At 43.1% G+C, this 20,421-nt stretch overlaps 1 protein-coding gene and 1 long non-coding RNA gene across 2 annotated transcripts; one reads left to right on the top strand and one right to left on the bottom strand.

The window, feature by feature from the left end:
• The first annotated feature begins 7,964 nt into the window (after positions 1-7,964).
• LOC121394846 lies at positions 7,965-9,738 on the top strand. Its single transcript, XR_005962033.1, has 5 exons — positions 7,965-8,465; positions 9,089-9,152; positions 9,241-9,374; positions 9,449-9,572; positions 9,670-9,738. It is a non-coding gene; the product is annotated as an uncharacterized LOC121394846 (long non-coding RNA).
• Positions 9,739-10,957: 1,219 nt separating this feature from the next.
• LOC121394511 lies at positions 10,958-13,480 on the bottom strand. The gene is made up of 4 exons (XM_041565679.1): positions 13,396-13,480; positions 12,458-12,574; positions 12,313-12,372; positions 10,958-11,422 (listed from the first exon to the last, which is right to left on the bottom strand). Exons 1-4 carry the CDS (start codon positions 13,411-13,413, stop codon positions 10,958-10,960), a joined length of 660 nt encoding a protein of 219 aa, XP_041421613.1. The 5' UTR covers positions 13,414-13,480.
• Between the last annotated feature and the right edge of the window lie 6,941 nt (positions 13,481-20,421).

The raw sequence follows: 20,421 nt of genomic DNA, 5'->3' as shown, positions 1-20,421 counted from the left end.
AATAGTCTGATGTTTGCCAGTTCACACCACCCCCCGCATATGTCCCGAGGGGTCCTCTATTCGCAGTTCCTTAGAGTCATAAGGAATAACACTGATCTGGATAATGCTACAAGTCAACTCTCTATCCTAGCTGACCAGTTTCGTTGCAGGGATATCCCGCTAAGCTGATTGATGAACAATTGCAGCGAGCAAAACAATGGACCCAAAATAGCCTGTTGGAAACGAAAGTGGCCAAGAGACCCCAACCTGACCTGATTTTTACATCAGAATGGACTACGGTGAGCACACAGTTCAAGGATGCCATATCTGCCAGGTGGGAGATAGTTAACAGATAAAAAAATCTTCCCTTTTTTGACAAAAAACGACCCCTTCTAGCGTATAAAAGAGGACGTAATTTAAGTGATCTCCTGGTTGTAAAAGATGTACTAGCAGAACCCAAAAGTGGTCTTACATGGCTAAACAAACCACTTAAAAATGGCTGTTTTAAGTGTTCAAACTGCCTGACATGCAATGGGATGTTACAGGGTTCTCAATTCACACACCTCCGGACTGGCAAAAAATTCTTGATTAATTACAGACTAACATGTACCACAGACCATGTTGTTGATATGGCATGGTGTCCCTGCGGTTTACACTATGTGGGGAACACCACTACTACTTACCGTGAGAGGATGAATAACCACAGGAGTGCGATCACATTGGCACTGTCATTGGGGGAAAGCAGATCGACCTGTTCCCAAGCACTGGTTAAAATGCTGTAATTAAAAAATATATCGGGAACGGTCCAATTCCTATGACGGACGAATGGCTAGTGTCAGAGGGTTGATATTTGTCACCCCCGCCCTCTACGACGCCATAACGCTATAAGGCCCAAGGGCAGGATGGACTAATGGTCTACTGTGGACAATGGTCAATCATATAGCTTATACTAGGCCATACAAACAAAAGATCATCACTCTGTTTCTTAAATTCCAGAGTGTCAGCATAACGCCAGTCTGTCTGTTGGGGCCCCTTCTTGCTGAACTGCTGCTCAAATTACTTGAAATACCACAATGGCCTTGGTTAGCCAATAGCTGATTGCGAGGCTGTGGACCGTTGGAGCTAGGCACAGTATGTTACCACATTCCTTTGATAACATGTAAGACTAAGTAAATCATTTAGACATTAATTGTACAAGGAGGAGTCAGACTATGTATGGTATTGGCATACTCACATTTTTTATCACCCCCCATCTATGACAAAATGGGTATATAAACTTATGTTATATGGGAGTATCCTTGGAAAGCATTCAGGTACCACCCAGGTGACACACGACTGCTTCCCCAGGCAAAACCTATTGTCTTGTATTTTGGACACAATAAACTACCTCATTGTATTTGAACTTGCACTATTTCGTGGTTTTGCTTTACGTACGAGGTCATAGAGGTACAAATATAACAACATTTGGTGACCCCGACGTGATATTCCTGGACGCCCAAGTTTTTCAGTCGGATCTTCAGGCAAGAAGAGAGCTCCTGCTTCTACAGGTGACAGGAGACTACCCGTGAAGCTTTACTCATGGATGAATGATACTCGCGCGGAAGGCTCTGATATAAGGTGAGCATCAATGTAATTTTCTAGTCTATTTTTACTGCTTATTATTGTGTTAAGTGTTGTACTAACCAGTTCTGATATTCTGCCGTTCATGATAGGAATACGCTTTTTTCCTTACTGTTTTTGTAATTTGTATGTACCTAGTTCCTTATCATGAGCAGTTAGATTAAGAAGAAAAAATTCTGTCATAGAAATTACACATGCATGTTGATGTATGAATGACAAAGGATCCCTGACTGTTGTGATTGAATGATTGTGGTTGAAACTGGAACCCACACCCTCCGGAATCAACCGAGTGCGTGAATAACTTTAGTTTAATTGTAAACTGTGTGATAGTGTCCATAAGGGAATCCGTGACTCTATCTCAGAGTCTGCTTGCTGTTTAGGAGTTTTTCTGCGGTTCCTGTTTATAGGGCGACCTAACAGGCCAGAAAACGGAAAACTAGGTTTTCTGAAGGAAATTCTTTAGCGTGTGGTGTGTGAATCACTTTCCTGTCTGTTTGAATCTGCATATGTCAAAAGAGAGCCCTAGAAGCATCTAGGTGTCAAACATCTGCAGCTTCAAATCTATTTTCTCCCCTTACACTCAGTTTGTAAGTCCCACACTGTAAAAACACTACAGACACACTCCCACTTTCTTTGTTAGGGAGATTTCTTATGCTTTCAACAGAAGAAGATAGTAATTCTTCCAAATACAACCTAGCGTTTGAAGCAATCTTATTTTTTTCGCCTTGTTAAATTTGGTTCTTCTTATTTACTATTGGAGGCGATATGTTTAATATGCTTAAACCTAAACCTCCCCCAGAACTTCTGGCTAAGGTGTGTGCCCAAAACCCCTTATGTCGTAAGGCTCTTGTAACATGTCACAAAGCATGGGTTAAGTGGGGTACAAGTAAGGATGCCACGTTTTCCTGGCCAGAAAACTGCAGCATTCTCCCTACAGATCTAGCTAGCCTGTTAAAACAGATCCAATGTTAAATGTAAGGGCAAAGAATTAATAGCACATACCGCATGCCATGATGTCTGGCAAGCATATGCTCAGCAATACCCAGAAAAACCACCTGCATATGCCCCAGCTGAACAAGCCAACATAGACACTGCTCCGAGTTCAGCCAAATTATATCCCGTCCTTAACATGGACGCACAGGAGCAATTACAGACTGCCCTAAACACGCCTATTGGCAATCCTAGGGTAGCACAGGGCTATACTGCCCCGGCACTTCCCCCACTAACAAACTTGCAGACAGTGCCACATGCCAGTAACGAGGACTCATACTGGGCAGACGTCTCAGGGCGTCTTAAGCTTAGCAAAACCAACCCCTTTTGTCCTATTGAGGATGCTGCACACCAAACCCCCGTTAACACAGCACCTCCTCGTCAGGGTTTTCAGACTCCTACGGGAAATCGCCCTGAAGTCAGGGCACATACACCTCTCGCTAGCATGTCTTTTGACGAGGAAGAGGATGAAATGCCCATATTAGAAGATGCGGAAGCCCCGACAACTAGTCTTGGCAACTATTGTTACAAGACCAAAAAACACCACTCCAAAACAAAATTCATTCTCCCCAAAGGATGTAGTAATCCGAGGAGAAGGGGGGGATAGCACTTTTGTAGATCCATGGGTTGACAATCTGGCCGGCTGGTCAGAATCTTTAAAACCTAATGTTACCCCATTTCCTAGAGAGGGAGCTCTGGACACCCGTAACTTGAATACAGCACGCCTCTGTATCCGAGGAGGCATGGGAGATCCAAATTGGGATAGACAATACATGATTAATGGTCTTAGCATTTGGGAGAAATATGAAAATCTGAGAGCACTTGCTAACATTGTCTCACTCTCACCCAAACAGATGTATCCTCTTATGCATACTACCAAAGGACTTAAATATGTCCCTTGGAACTTTGCCGATGTGGAAGGGATAATCAGGGCTCTGCCGCCTCTGTTAAGGGGGGCAGACCCCTGGATATCTAAATTTGAAAGACTAACTGCCGGCATGTCTCTATGCTTAGGCGATCTAAAAGCATTACTAGCTCAAATTCTTGGACGCTCAGCGCAGTCCATATGGAACGAGGCAGGACTTCCTCATATTGTTCTGTCCTCAGATTCTCACGACGGAGCTGAATTTAACCCTTACAGACCTTTTTGCAGCTCTCAGAGTTTGTTATCCCACTCACAAGGATTTCGGGAAACTAATGAATACTTCTCTCCCTGAAAGTGCAGACATAACTAAACACATTTCAGAATTCTTAGATCAATGGGCACAAGAAACAGGAATGGATCCTTACGAACCAAATGTAGTGCCACTTGTTTATCAGGCCCTCCGTAAAGGTTTCCCAGCCGCCTTACAGAAAAAACTAGATGCTATAGTCGGCTTAGATGCCAAATCATGGAAGGAGATTTATACTCATATCCTTCACTACCATAAAATCTATGAGGAAGACAGTAAAAAGGCAGAGAAGGATTTCAAAAACACCCAGCATAAACTCATGTCCTTGCAAATTAAGGAACTCCAAGAGGGAGAAATCAAGCCTGAAAGTAAGCCCGCAGAACAAACACCAGAACCAACACCCACCACTGAGTCCTATTCTTTTAGGGAATTTTTAAAAGATTTTCCTACCTTTTTTGCAAATGTTCAGTCCGGTGGTCAATTTAACAACCCTAATAGAGGGACATCTGGTGCTTTTAAAGCCAATAACACACCCAAGGGTGTCTGTTTCAACTGTCACAAGCCAGGACATTATGCCCATGTATGCCGTAGTCCAAAACGATTTGGCAATCAGTATAACTCTCCTAACTTTCAATCTAACTTTCAATCTCGCAACAATTCCAATGTTCAATCTTTTCCTAATTGGTCTCCACCCAGGAACCAATCTCAATGACTGTCTATGCTTTTACGGGTTCCCATGTCCACGGAAGAACCTTTTCTCACTGTTTCTATAGCAGAAATGCCTACATGTTTTTTGCTTGACTCAGGCGCTACAGTATCTGTTCTCTCTGTACTTCCTGCTGGTTTAACCCTTTCTTCCCAAACAGTCTCCACTACAGGATTTGATGGTAAGCCTCAGCTAAACCAATTCACCTCTGAAGTTCCAGTGACAATTGGGAATATCACCTGTCTACATGCTTTTGTCTATGCACCTGCATGTCCTGTCAATTTGCTAGGCAGAGACCTGTTAACCAAAGCTTACATCATTCTTGATTTTGCTGTCTCACATCCAACTGTATTGTTTGCAACTACTGTCCCTTCTCCTGCAGATTCAGTTGATTCATTTGAAGATATACCTAAAGCAGTCTGGGCCACACCCGAGTCACCTTTTGGTAAGGCCGTTTCAGTTGAAGAGGTGCAAATTAATTTACGTCCAGGGTGTGATGGCCCCAAGGTACCACAGTACCCACTTAAAGCCCAGTCCATTCAGGGTGTGGCAGATGAAATTAACCTACTTTTGCATCACGGCATAATTGAACCAAGTGACTCTCCTTATAACACTCCTTTGTACCCAGTACAGAAGCCAAATGGCTCCTACCGTATAGTCCATGACTTACGGAAGTTAAATGAAGTAGTCGCAGCAGAGTTCCCCGTTGTTGCCAACCCTGCCACTCTCTTACAAGACAACCCCTTAAAGGAATATAATTCAGTTTTGGATTTATCCCAAGCATTTTATTGCATTCCTTTATCTCAACAATCCAGACCACTTTTTGCATTCACCTACAACAATAACCGTTACCAGTGGACCAGCCTCGTAATGGGCGGAGCTGACAGTCCCTCGATCTTCAGCCGTGTACTCGCGACTGATCTGCAAACTTTCACTGACCTTTTACCTACTTCTGTTTTTCTAATCCAGTATGTTGACGACCTTCTGCTTTCTGCAGACACTGCTGAACTGTGCCAACACTACACTCGTGCCTTACTTTTGCATTTGCATACATGTGGTTACAAGGTCAATCGTTCAAAGCTGCAATTTTGTCAAACCTCAGTTACTTTTCTAGGCATGACACTCAGCAAGGGAGCCAAACTCATGGGCCCCCAGGTGCTCACTGATGTCCAACGTATGCATCTACCTACCTCAGTCAAAGAATTACGCAGTGTTTTGGGTCTGTTTAACTTCTGTCGCTTATGGATTCCTGCTTACAGTTCTCGCATACTTCCTTTCAGAAAATACCTCAAAGGCAATCCTCCTGGCTATGCTTCTGTCTCTCTGTCTCAATCTGACTCTACAGCTCTTGAATGTCTAATGTCTGATATTTTGCAGGCCCCACAACTCCATTTGCCGAACCGCTGTGAGCCTATCTACATGTACGTTTTTGCAAACGCAATCTGTTGGGCGGCAGTGGCCACCCAACAAGAGGGATGTATTATGACACTTTTCAGGAATTTTTACACCCATAGAACAAGCTTTCACTTCTTGTGAACGTAACATATGCGCTTGTGCAGCATCTGTAGAAAAACTCTATTCACATGTGATTGTTCCCAGTGTTATCATATACACCTCACATGACGTGCCAGCACTACTCAAAAGTAATACATTACACTTTGTGCCCACGCGTAGGACAATGCTCGGCTGTGCTCCTACGAAGTCACATTTCTTTCAAAGGAATGCCTCCAACTAATCCTTTCAATAATCTTAAAGATTTAGGGGCAAATTCACTAAGCCTCGACTGTTTTTTTACTTCGAATTCGACCTTCGATTCGAACGGTCGAAGCAATCCTCCGATCAGGTAAATAGTCAAATTCGATAATCGAAGTGGACAAGTACGATTATCGAAGGATGTATTAGTTCGCCTATTCGACTCGAAGGATACCTTATTTATGAAATCTTCACCCGAAGTTTTATTTGTACCCCATCTTTGACCTACCGAAGTTGATTTTGGACTTCGACATTCGAATATGATATGGTTCGAATCGAACGATCGAAGTAACCCATCTTCGCCTATTCGATTTCCTTCGATTTTTTTTGCTGGTGCTCTCCACTGTTGTGGGTGTATAGTGACACCTAGGGATCACTTTATAAACTGTTAGAAACTGTTTTTTAGTTGTGGCTGCACTAGAGGTTTGGGGAATTACATTAAAATAAATACTGACACCAGAAACATGTTTGTTTTGGCATCTATCAGAATCTAAGCTAAGATTTTCAAGTATCAATGGCTTAAAACATAATTTTTGATTTATATTTTTTTACAACATCAATTCAAATATTAATTGGCCCTATCTATCCTTACGCTTCACTAAATGGTTAAATGTTTCCAAGTTGCATGGAATGCTGGGAAACACTGGCTTACTTATAAAAACCCCCCCACCAGATGCCATTTGAGTAAGAAAGTTTAAAAAATGGAATTTTTGGTAGCCGCCATTTTGGAGGCAGAAGAGCAGGATGAGGAGCAGGAACACCTTGTCCCTATTAGGATCAGGCAGCCTCGTCACTTCAGGAGACCTGTACTTTCTATGGACGAGTTGTCTGATGATGAGGTTGTGAGGATGTTCCGCCTGAGTCGTGCCGCCATAGTGCAGGTTTATGGTCTCATCAGTGAGGCCATTGAACCTGTGACGGCACGGTCTCAGGCAGTGCCTGGGATGTGCAAGCTGCTTGCAGTTTTGCATTTCCTGGGCACTGGCAGTTTCCAGCAGGTTTCTTCATGCCTCATTGGCATGAGCCAGCCCACCTTTAGCAGGATACTAACACAAGTGCTCACGGCACTACTGCAGCACTCGCGAAGGCTCATTTCCTTCCCCTCAACTCAGGCAGAGTGGATAAGATTAAAACAGGATTTTTTCCTAATTGGCCAATTTCCAAATTGCCTAGGAGCCATTGATTGCACTCATGTTGCGCTCACACCACCTCGCCATCAGCAGGAGCGCTACCGAAATCGTAAGCGCTCCCATTCCATCAATGTGCAGGTGGTGTGTGATTCCAACATGCGCATCATGAGTGTGAGATGTGACTTTCCTGGAAGTGTCCATGATGCCACTATCCTGCGTCAGTCAGCTCTCCATGGCCTCTTTACCCGAGGAGAAATGCCGGACGGCTGGCTTGTGGGTAAGTTATATTTGCAATTTCATACAAAGACACTTCAAATATTATTTTAAAGGTGATATGTATGTATTTTCCAGAAATGTTGCCCTATTTTCAGTCTGGCTACAATAGATGCACTATGCATCTTGGGACCTGTAGTTTAGTTCAATCAGCTAACTTTGTTAGGGCTTTTAATTCTTGCCACCTGATTCAGTTTACAGGTGAGATGTGTTAAGTGGATGATTTCTTAATGGATCTGCACACACACAATTTTTGAAATTTGGGGGGAGGGGAATTCCCTCTTTTATTGTGCCAGCAATGTTGTTTGGCTAACAAAAGGGGTAAAGTAAGTACCCCAACAGCAAAGAATGTGTGTAGATCTGTTTGTAAAGATTGTACTACTACACAATGGACATAACTACACCATTGGAATAGTCAACACAACAGACAACTGGAATCAATTACTATAATATATTTTGGTTTACATTTTTAGGAGACGCAGGATATGGACTTCTGCCTTGGTTGATGACCCCTGTGAGGTTTGCCCAAACACCTGCCCAACGTAGGTACAATCGTGCCCATCGGAAGACACGTAATATCATTGAGCGCCTCTTTGGGGTGCTCAAATCTCGCTTCCGATGCCTCTCAGTCACTGGGGGAGCTCTGCTTTATTCCCCCCAGAAGGTTTCACAAATCATCACTGTCTGTGCCATGCTGCATAATGTGGCAAGGCAGCATGGATTACCTGCAGACATTGATGATGACCTGGAACCTGAGATTGAGGGGTATGTTGCCAGACAGAGGGACAACCAACCAGAGGGAAGAAGAGTGCGTGAAAGGCTCATCCGTGCCCACTTTTAGTTGTAAGTTGAACAAACCACACAAAAATAGTTAATTTGTACTACTTAAGACTTCTCAAGGGCCAAATAGTGGTACATATTTTTTGGGCCCTATTCCTAAGTGCTTTTTTTGTGATTGTTTGCAATCTTGTGAGTTACCTTTCAAACCATGTTTTTACAATGTAAATCTGGTCATTTGCTTAACCTTTAGCCCTCTTTCACACGAGCATTTGAAGCTGCGCTCCCCTGCGTTCTGTTTTTGTGTTTAGCCCCAGCGGAGCACAGGAGTAGACGCATTCAGTTGTTTGAAATGGGACTGTACTCCACAAACACAAGAGAAATTTGGCATGTTGCGTCTCAATCTGTACAGCCCCATTGAAAACAACTGCATGCGTCTACTCCTGCGCTCCCCTGTAATGAGGTTTAGTAATGTCATGATCTAGATCAACTCAATAATGTCTGAAACCCATTAATTCCTAGGTCAGTTGTTTGGCCTTAATATGTTTGCCTTGTCATGAGTGTTATATGTCAGGTCTTTATAACCAATCTCAATTATTAGGCCTTATATGATTGTTGGGAAATGAAATTGTTTGGAATGGATATCTGGAAAGTAAACAATTTTTTATACTTTTCTTCCAAATGAACAGCCTGCTGATGGTGATGTGCTGGCGTGCCCCTAGCAGTGAATGCTTTCCTGTAACATCTTATGCTGTAAGCAGAAAAATGATGAGATGATAAACAAATTTCCATGTGTATACACATATTCAAGAGAAAGCATTATCTGTACTTGTCATTTCAGCTTTCTGGCCTCCTACTGTGTTATGGTTGTGGTTCATGTGTGTCGTACTCTACTTTATTATCTTGGTACTTGCCCACAGAGGATACAGACATGGACACTGACTGACTGGCCACGCCTCAAACTCCGTTATTCAGGTATTTAGGAATTACTCAGGGAATTTAAAAATATATTGCTAACAACTTACCATATTATTGACGTGACTTTGCAGCCTCTCCATGTGCAAACTTTTCCTGACCCACTAAATTGGACTCAACACAACCGACAGATGTGATGAACTGAAAGCTGTTTGGCTCATTTGAACCTGGGTGGAGTGACCTTTCAATAAAATATCAGTAAGTGGCAGTGTTTGTTTAGCAATGACAGGCTTTTGTGTGGCTACTTAAATTTGTTTGGATTTGTGTTAATGCATGTTTCTTGTTTGATCCACAGGTATGGCTTCTTCTGTTTTCTTGCTTGAAATGACATTACCCATGTTACTATTTTGGACTAGCACCTTGTCAAAAAATAAAAAACAAACACACCCAGTAATGTTTTAGTGGCTTTACTGACACAATCTTGGTCAAAATCCAAAACAGTTGAACAACAATAAAAAGACAATATATATCAGTAGAAAGTTTGTTTCTTTGTTTTTGGAACATACAATAGTTATTTGAAAACCTTAAAATATGTACCTTAGCTGGAAGGAATTTGTTCTCAACATATATTTCAAAATATAGCAGCCCCTATAGACCACTAAAGGGCAAAAGCTTTACAAAGGTTTTACAAAGCATTTGTTGCATAACATTGCTAATGCACCCCAGGATTCATCATGGCCAACTTTACATTAAACAGTATCCAAAAATGTGGCCCTGATAAGCTTGTATCAAAAACAATAATATAACAATCAATATGATGTACAACTAACACTTGTCAATATGACAATTTGGCCAGTTGAAAATCAACAATATGAGATTAGTGCTGGCCAGGTAGAGTGTTGGACACCCAACAATGCTTGATAGTGCAAAGTAACAACCATTTGTGCCTATAAGGCATATCATACACCTAGGACTTGCTATTGGATGAGCACAGGTGGAGGAGGAGGTGGAGGAGGAGGTGGAGGAGGAGGAGGAGGAGGAGGAGGAGGTAGTAGGCGTTGGCACCTATTAGGAGTGCTGGGTAGCCAAAGTAGGCCAGAGGTAGGCCACATAACTTCTTGTGCAAAGTAACAACCATTTGTGCCTATAAGGCATATCATACACCTAGGACTTGCTATTGAATGAGCACAGGTGGAGGAGGAGGAGGAGGTAGTAGGCGTTGGCACCTATTAGGAGTGCTGGGTAGCCAAAGTAGGCCAGAGGTAGCATATGTTAACATATGTTATGTTTGAAGTAATTAGTGAAAAATACACAAGCAAAAGAGTAGTATTTCAATTCTTTGAGCCTTACATGTAACATTTTTGGCCCAAGTGAATGTTTTGGGAAACACTGCAGCATTACTATAGAAATATGTTAGAGCAAATGCACTTTGATGTTTGTAAGTGCTTTTCCAGATGTTATTGGAAAGGGTGCCAATAGATCTTAAAATGGCACCCCTCAGTGAAGAGAATGCAGCATGGTCTAAAACAATGGGATGTGTTGTTTGGATGTCAGTCCCATTGCTGGGTAACGGACAAAGTCACACCTGAAGCGTGAATTGGGCGAAGTTCTTTGCCAGGATAAAATGGGCAAAGAGGCCAGTGTCAGTTTGAGAAGTGACACAGACTGGAGTTAGGGACGTTTGCGCTTATCCCCTCGGACAGGACCTTGTCCCCTTCCACGCCCCCTTCCTCTGCGCTGCTGAGGAGATGCAGGGGGTGGAGGGGGAGCAGCAGCAGGACCAGGGACTGGACCCTCAGCAGAACCCCGTGGTTGTTGAGCCACTTCCCGAATAGCCGCCACCAGGTCCTGGATGCTTCTTTGGAGGGTTTGCTCCATGCTCTGGAAGGTTTGCTCCATGCTCTGCATCCCATCACGGAAGCCGGCATGGATGTGAGCAAACCATCTTCGCATCCAGAGACTGTTGCGGCGTTGCTGTTGGATGAGAAGTTGCATAAGCCCCACATACTGCCCACGTCTCTCAGCCAGTCGCTGTGGTTGCTCCTGTGGTGGTCCCCCAATTGGTGCAGCAGCAGCAGGAGCTGCAGCACCTGCTTCAGCAGCATCACCTACAACAAAAAACAAATATAAACATCGCTAAATTTATTGGACATGTGCATAACCCATAACAAAAAAACAAAGGTGGGAAAGGAAGCTCACAAAGATAATCTTAGAAGATAAATTGGTGTTGGGTGTTTCCATGTTTGGGTGTGGGGGGGGCTAAATCATTCCAATACTGGATTTGAAATGGAACATTAATGTGTAATCTAGTCAAAATATATGTGTTTTTTGTTTGCCTTGTTTGTCATCAGCTGCAAGTTAAGGAGATAGTATGAGACACACAATGAGAGTGGTGATTGAACCTGGGAGAGGGGAGTGAAACTTGACAGAGGGGTGGTATAGGAGGTGGGAGCAAGAACAGAGAGGGAACCTGCAAGTGGAAAGGGAGACCCGAGAGACAGCATGGAGTGAGAAAACTACTATGAGGCATGAGGAGCCAGAGTAAATCTTGAGACGGTGGATGGCTTGGAGTGAGGGGGAGCAAGATGGACCATGTAGAAGGAAAAAGAAAAGTGTCGAGTCAACAGGTGAGAATGTACGCTGAGCAGAGCCAATAGTCAAGGGCAGTCACAAAGACATCAGTAGGATTTTAAAGTGGGGCTGAGAGAGAGTGAAATAGTAGTAGCACTGTATGGTGATTTCAGGCTGACAGTCAGAATGGGGGGGCACAGGAAGAGGAAGGGAGAGATGCAGAGCCAGAGCAGCAGAACAATCTGATATAATTGACACTTTGGTCGCATAAGGAAATGGGCAAAATGTATATTCTATCCAAAATCTGTCTTTAACAACCTACTGCTTTTCATTAACACTGAAGAGGCACATAAGTAGGCTGCATAAGGGACTCAGTAAATGTTCTTTGCATCTTTGGGACACAGACAAATAAAGGAAGGGTTCTTACGTCTGGGGGGCACCACAGGTAGCACGGCTGGCGACTGGGCACGCCGGGGAGCTCGATGTTCTGTAATGTGAAATTGGACATTAGTAATGTTGCAAACAATTTGAGGAAGCAACTACATTGGCCACAAACACAAACATGTCTGTACCTTGAGCTTGTGGGGCTCTAGGGCTCTCTGCAGCCTCACCCTCCTCCTGGGGCTGCTGAGGATCAAGGTCCTGGTCCTGGTCACTGTCCGTGGGTTGTGGCACTGTCCGCGGTGGTGCTGCAATTAAGAAAAGTGCCAAAAAAATTTGTCAGTCATAAGCTACTACAATTGTACTTGTTTATTAGGCTGATGGACAAACCTACAACATGTTTCTAAAATATTTAAGTTAGCCTTTAAAATAATAACTCAAATGTAATGGGGGAGGAAATGATATGTTTAAAGTCCAAGTGGAGTCTATCAGGGCACTGCAAGGGAGATGCTAAGGTTGAAAAGTTAAATACATGACACAAAGGCCCTGTTTGCAATGATGTGAGAAGCACAGAATGTAATAAGTGACAATACAGCTGCTGTAGGCTCTACATATGTTGCTTCACACTTTTACACACTGAAGTTAAAGGGTTTGTTAACCTTAAAGTAATGTTTTCCTCTGGTACCCAATATTCTGTTTTTTTTTTTATATAAGCTCTACAGTAGACAATTTTGAAAAAGTGGTTGCTAGGATGTAAATTACCATAGCAACCATATATTCCTAGAAATCACAGACTGGAATAGAATGATATGACTGTCTAAAATGATAACATAACATGGTTCAAAAGTTAACTTCAAGCTCAACAACCCTTTTAATCCACTTTATAAACATTTCTGTTCTAGTAGGGAAATGGTTAATAAACGTTTGCCTTTTTGGCAATGTTACAGCTGCACGTAATTAACTACTATAAAAACAAACAAGAATCCTGGAAACATAAAATCCTCTAATGGCAAACAGGAGCAATATTTAAGGAAAGAAGCTAAATGACAAAGGGGAAATGAGTTATTTAGGCAAATGATAAGAATGTGGATAAAAGCAGTAAGAATGTTGTGTATTAAAATGTACTTACTTCTCCAGTCTGTGTCATGTGAGCCTTCTAAACCTTCACACACCTCTCTGCCCATAATGGCCAGAAGCCGGCGTTCATAAGGCTGGAGCCTCAAAGATGGTAAAGGGCCACCGCCGGTCTTCTGGGCCTTTGCTCTCCTGGCAGCAAACTTCGCCCGCATCCAACGCTTCAGGTCACTGAAGCGCTTGTACACAGTGTTGTGATCTCTGTGTACAGCGTTAACTTTGTCTGTTACTAGCTGCCAGATTTTTTTGCGTCTGGCAGCATTGATGCAATGGGATCGACATCCAAATAACACATCCCATTGCACGATCACTTCATCAACCAGCGCTGCATTTTCTTCACTGGTAAATCTTCGCCCCATTCGCCCACTGGGGCCCTCATCGCCATCGTCCTCCTCCTCCTCCTCTGGCCTCCTCTGTGAGGCCGGTGTCTCTTCCTCCTCCTCTTGCCTCCTCCTGGCGGTCATCTCTGTAGTTCCAGCCCTGGCTGAGGTGCCGGACCTGCCACGTGTCTCCGATGTTGGGGGAGACACGTAGCGTGCCCTGGGGGAAGCCCTACTTCCCCTGCCTGGGGTGTAGGAACTGCCACGTGTCCCCGATGTTGGGGGAGACACGTGGCGTGCCCTGGGGGAGGCCCTACTTCCCCTGGCTGGGGTGCGGGACCGACCACGTGTCCCCGATGTTGGGGGGGACACGTGGCGTGCCCTGGGGGAAGCCCTACTTCCCCTGGCTGGGGTGCGGGACCGACCACGTGTCCCCGATGTTGGGGGGGACACGTAGCGTGCCCTGGGGGGAAGCCCTACTTCCCCTGCCTGGGGTGTAGGAACTGCCACGTGTCCCCGATGTTGGGGGAGACACGTGGCGTGCCCTGGGGGAAGCCCTACTTCCCCTGGCTGGGGTGCGGGACCGACCACGTGTCCCCGACGTTGGGGGGGACACATGGCGTGAGCTGGGGGAGCTCATTGTCCTGGCACTCCCAGACCTCTCCCCCCCCCCTCTATGGGACCCTGACAGGCTCTCCTCCTCCACCTCAGCCCAGGAACCCCTCCCTCTAACACTCCAGCCCCTGTCCCCCTCTCTCCCCCTCCTCTGGTGACTTACATCCCACGTAGTGTGGGATGCAGCCACCCTGGGCACCTCTTCAGGGCTGGAACCACATTCGCCTTCCTCCTCCTCACTCCTTCTCATTTTTCAAGCAGCTGTTTGGCAACCTCCTCCACCTAGCTCATCCAAATAGCAAGTGCGCATTAAGGGCACCAATGCACCTAAAATGGCCTCCAGAGGACTTCCTGTTTGAAAAAAAATGGCAGAAAGGAAGTGGGGCATAAAAAATTCGAATCGATCGATTCGAATAGAAGTGGGGCAAAGGTTACCTTCGATCAGCTTCGACTATTCGATACGCACAAACCTTCACATCGTAGCATGGAATCGATCGATCGAACGATGGTTTCCTTCGATCGAAGACAGCCTTCGATTATCGTAGCATGCTAATTCGATGGTCGAATATCGAAGTTTTTACAATTAGATATTCGACCCTTGATGAATCAGCCCCTTATTGTTGTTCTCGGCTGAGAACCATGATTGTACCTGAGGAAATTCCAGAGGAACGTCCCTTTATGGGTATTGTCCCAGTAACAGATTTACCACCGTCACATGTTGTAATTTTCTCTGACGGTTCACAGACAGAAACACATACGGGCTTTGCCGTGTGTCAGATAGATCCTGACAACAAAGAAATTATACAGAAAAAACAATATGCATAACCACCAGATACATCAGCCCAATTAGCAGAGATAGCCGCCGCCTTAGGTGGTTTCCGGCTCATGAATGACAAAAACGGAGTTCTGTATACAGACTCAGCTTACGTCACTACCACCATACACACAAATGCATCTAAATGGCACAAGAGAGGTTTTGTTACAGGAAAAGGAACTCCACTACAACATCATGACACGATTCTTGCTATAATGGAAGTACTACAGGAAAGACACAACAAAGGTTTAAAAACATCCTGTGAATGGGTAAAAGCACACCAACATAATGTCACAGATATTGTCGCATACGGCAATCAGATAGTTGACGAACTAGCAAAACAAACCACAAACCCACTAACCATTTTTGTACAAACACGAGCTAAGAAATAGCTTTCCACTTCTAACCCTTTTGCACCCATCAGAGTAATGCAAGAAAGTGCCACTAGTGCAGAAACAGACAAATGGGTGGCTAATGAGTGTTCTCATTACTATCACAATAACGAGCCTCCATATATTTGGATGCACCCTTCAGGTGTACCAGCATTACCCATAGGTGAGTGCCACCTATTGGCCCACCAGTTACACTACGGGTCACATATGCCAACAAATGACTTGATCAATACTATAAGGGAAATGTACTGGTGCTCAGATTTAAAAGACAATGAACTTTTAAAACTGCACAGTACTGCTGCCATGATTGAAAATAAGACTGACTGTTGGGTTTGCTCACATATTCCTACTCACAGCCTCGGTACCCCTATCCTTGGGGGTCCCCTTTACATGGACTGATTTTGAAGACAGATATGTGATGGACTTTTCAACTCTTGATCCAGAATTGTCTAAATATAGGGAAATTTCTGGTAAAGGTGATGAAATAATGAAAGCACCCCCAGCTCTTATTTTGGCAGGAATAGTACGACATCCTTCAGTAGGTTTCACTGTTTTTAGTAGGAAAACACGGGTGACCATTAATGGTAAACAAATAAGGATTCCTAAAATCCTTATAGGAGAAACTACATGTAACTCAACCGATTTAAATATTACTCAGGTCCCCACACATTATGAAGCAGCCACCACATATGCACATTGTGTTGATGAAACAAAAGTATCTTCTACTATTGAGCCCTGCCTTTCTTGGGCCAATAAGAGTTTAGAATGGGATTTAGATTATATGTACGGTCGTGCTCACTATAACATAAAATTTTTAACACTTCAGATTAGAAATCAGGGTTTTCACCGCCCCATGGTGCTTCCTTCAGGGACTTATTACATCTGTGGTAAGAAAGCCTATGCATGGTTGCCCATGGGAGCTGAAGGTAGATGTACTATAGGAAATGTAGTCCCAGCTGTTAGAACTAGAACAGAATTATCTGCTACCTCACTTATTGATACACACTCATCCGCAGTTTTAAACCTTAAGATACAGAAAAGGGAACTCTTTAATGATAAAGATAAGGCTTGGGCTTTCTTCCCTGCCTTAATGAATATGCTTCCCTTCTTGACCGCATGATTAACAACACTGTAATATCGGTCCTTGCAATTAATGTAGAACTAGCTCAGATTCGTAAAGTAGCCCTTCAGAATAGAATGGCCCTAGATTACTTGTTAGCAGAACAAGGTGGAGTCTGTGTTTTAGTAGGAGAAGAATGTTGCACCTACATTAATGACTCTGAAGCGCTGGTTGAATCTCATATGGCCAAGGTTTTCGAATTACAAAAACAAGCCAGGGATATTTCTAAAAATGGTTTTAATCCCTTTACATAGTTAGGTAATATTGGTGGATGGTTAAATGATTTCCTTGGAAGTTTCTTTAAACCCATCCTAGTTATTTTAGCTTTGGCCCTTGGCCTGTATCTTGTTGTTAAAGTAATGATATGTGCCATAAGCCGCTGTACCTCCTCCCCAGCTTCTGCTCTACTTTGATTTACATTTATAAGATATAACTTTTCTCAGCCTTATAGGGGAGGTTTGACCAAAAAAAAAAAGTGGGATCTTAGCATTTTTAGCTTCATTTTAGTTTCTCATTTTCTCATTCTCAAATTTTTTACATTTAAATTTTTTACATTTTTTAACTTTTATCTTAAAAACTTTTATTTCCATTTTTATCTTAATTTCAGGGTATTTTTTAATCTAACTTGAATTTTTACCTTAATGTAATCAGTATTATTTTACAATATCAGTATTATCTTACTCAGGATGATTATTACTATGTCTCATTATCTCTATGCAATGATTTCCTTTTATTATCTCTCTGTAATGCTTTATTTTGCTTTATTTTGAAACCTAAGTTCACTATAATCATATATTTGCTTAAATCTTAGGCTACATGTTATATTCAGACAGCTCTTGCTTCATTGTGCGGTTCCAGCGGTTCCTAGTCAAGTTAGTTCCTCAAAAACAGGAAATACCTCTAGCTTCCTGTTTTCTTTGTTTTCATTCATTTCAGCTTTTCAGCTGCACTTCTGTATTGGTGCTGCCACAACAGTTGAACTGTAACTCACAACAGCATACACCACTGTCCCATTTATAATAGACCTCCCTTGTTCCTGGGGGTCCTCTCAGCACTCACCCTGTGCCTGCAATTACTAATATGAAACGTCTTTCAACGTTTCAAGAGAGGTAATGTAATTAAAAAATATATCTGGAACGGTCCAATTCCTAAGACGGACGAATGGCTAGTGTCAGAGGGTTGATATTTGTCACCCCCGCCCTCTATGACGCCATAACGCTATAGGGCCCAAGGCAGGATGGACTATAAGGGCTAATGGTCTACTGTGGACAATGGTCACTCATATAGCTTATACTAGGCCATACAAACAAAAGATCATATAGGGCCCAAGGCAGGATGGACTATAAGGGCTAATGGTCTACTGTGGACAATGGTCACTCATATAGCTTATACTAGGCCATACAAACAAAAGATCATCACTCTGTTACTTAAATTCCAGAGTCAGCATAACGCCAGCCTGTCTGGTGGTGCCCCTTTTTGCAGAAGTGCTGCTCAAATTACTGGAAATACCACAATGGCCTTGGTTAGCCAATAGCTGATTGCGAGGTTGTGGACCGTTGGAGCTAGGCACAGTATGTTACAACATTCTTTTGATAACATGTGAGACTAAGTAAATCATTTAGACATTAATTGTACAAGGAGGAGTCAGACTATGTATGGTATTGGCATACTCCCATTTGTTATCACCCCCATCTATGACATCAAAATGGGTATATAAACTTATGTTATATGGGAGTATCCTTGGTAAGCATTCATGTACCACCCAGCTGACACACGACTGCTTCCCCAGGCAAAACCTATGGTCTTATATTTTGGACACAATAAACTACCTCATTGTATTTGAACTTGCACTATTTCGTGGTTTTGCTTTACGTACGAGGTCATAGAGGTACAAATATAACAACAATATGGGTATATAGAATTTAATTAAAAGTAGGGAGGGGTGTATGGATGCTGGGTTTTCATTTGGAGGGGTTGAACTTGATGGAGTCTTTTTTCAACCCAATTTAACTATGTAACTAACTATGTAACTCAAGGAGTTTTATTCCCGATTTTGCATTAAAATCAGCACCCTTGTATGACTACCTTTTAAAAAAAGGATGTTCTGTGGAAATGAGAAACATACAAGGGCAGTACAGGCACTAAAAGAAGCACTATCTCAGGCACCTGCATTAGCTAATCCAGACTATCAAATGCCCTTCCACATAGAAACCGCTGCATCAGAAACAGCCATGTCAGCGGTCTTGTCACAAGAGATTCATGGCCAACAAAGGCCCATATCATATGCATCAAAGTTGCTGTCTCCGGTGGAGATGAAATACTCTACATGTGAAAGACACCTGCTTTCTACTTTTTGGGCAGTGAAACTTTATTCACATAATAGGAATTAGTCCTGTCATCCGGCACCAACCAGATTTCTCTTTGACAGGGTTAAAATATAGCAATGTATCCAATGCCAGACTGGCACACCCACACGGTCCCTCTTGTTGCATGAATGAAATATCACACCAAGTGGCCTTACGTCAACATCAGTCCCAGGCACCCTATTTAACAATGATTCATGTACCTGTTGTGTTGAACCTGTCAAAGTGGAATAGGCTGAATTTGGATCATGTATGAAATCTAAAGTATAACTGTTTTATACTTCCTTATTAGTAGATCTCATTGCCTCACATGCAAGCAGAACTCAAGATCCATTTGCAGAGCAGGATGTATCCTACCAAAAATGCAGTTTCAGATCCAGAAAGCTAAATAGCTTTGAAATTGAGTCTGGCCAATGTGGCGAATTCACCATTTAGAATATGCATGATATTGCTAAAATATTTTTTAGGACTCAGGAGAAGATAAATTGATAAATAAAAATAGGAAGCTTAATGAGAATTCCACAGGAAGGGAAATAGTGTGTACTGCATATGCGGATTTTGTGTTAGCAAAAATGATATAGGCATATTCAATAAAGCTTATACCAGATATTTAAAGGGCTGCAAACTTGACCCAATGGTATTGCAGTGACACTAATCATAGTGGCGGAGTAAATATTAATACAAGGGACAGTTGTAAAACATTACATGTCTCTATTAGGAACTTGGGTGTAGTGACACCACACCCAAATAGAGGTCCTTTCTATTGCAAAGGAAAACAGTCCCCTGCTCCTATCATGACCTGCTTTGTGTGTTTTTCAGAGATGTCACTACTCGCCTTCAACCCAATTGAGGACTTTTGAAAAGTTGGCTTCCATGGACTCTTTTGGACATCTAAAGGGTAATATATAAACAGTTGAGCCTTCCAGAGCTCCTTGTACAAGTTAAAAGGAAATTGGAAAACGCCACAAACCGCCTGCTGCGCTGACAAAGAGAACAGATACTTCTGTCACTGTGATGTGTTTGAAATGAGCAAACAAATATGTGGCCTCAGTGAGGATGAAGATCCTGAATGGAGTCATCCGGCAAGTAACCTCGTCAGCAGGAGTGAAATGGTGCAGGAGATCACCTATGGTCAAAGTGGCCAACAATATGGATGGACTGTACTGTGTGGTTATGAATTAGAGAGTGTACTTCTATGGGGGTCAGTCATGCCCACTAGATCACTCCCCGATGAAGCCGTATTTGGTGAAACATGCGGAGGCATGGCAAGTAGGAGCATCTAATCACAAGGCTACCAAAGAGACTTATGAACTGGTACAGTATGCAGTAACCACTGTTTGGAGAAAAACCTGAGCACTATTCTTTTTACTCTTGACCATAGCGCCAACAGTAACGGT

Source organism: Xenopus laevis, chromosome 6L, assembly GCF_017654675.1.
Source record: "Xenopus laevis strain J_2021 chromosome 6L, Xenopus_laevis_v10.1, whole genome shotgun sequence".
Taxonomy (NCBI): Eukaryota; Metazoa; Chordata; class Amphibia; order Anura; family Pipidae; genus Xenopus; species Xenopus laevis.
Note: the sequence above shows the minus strand (reverse complement) of the source record. Positions and strands in the feature narration are given on the sequence as shown.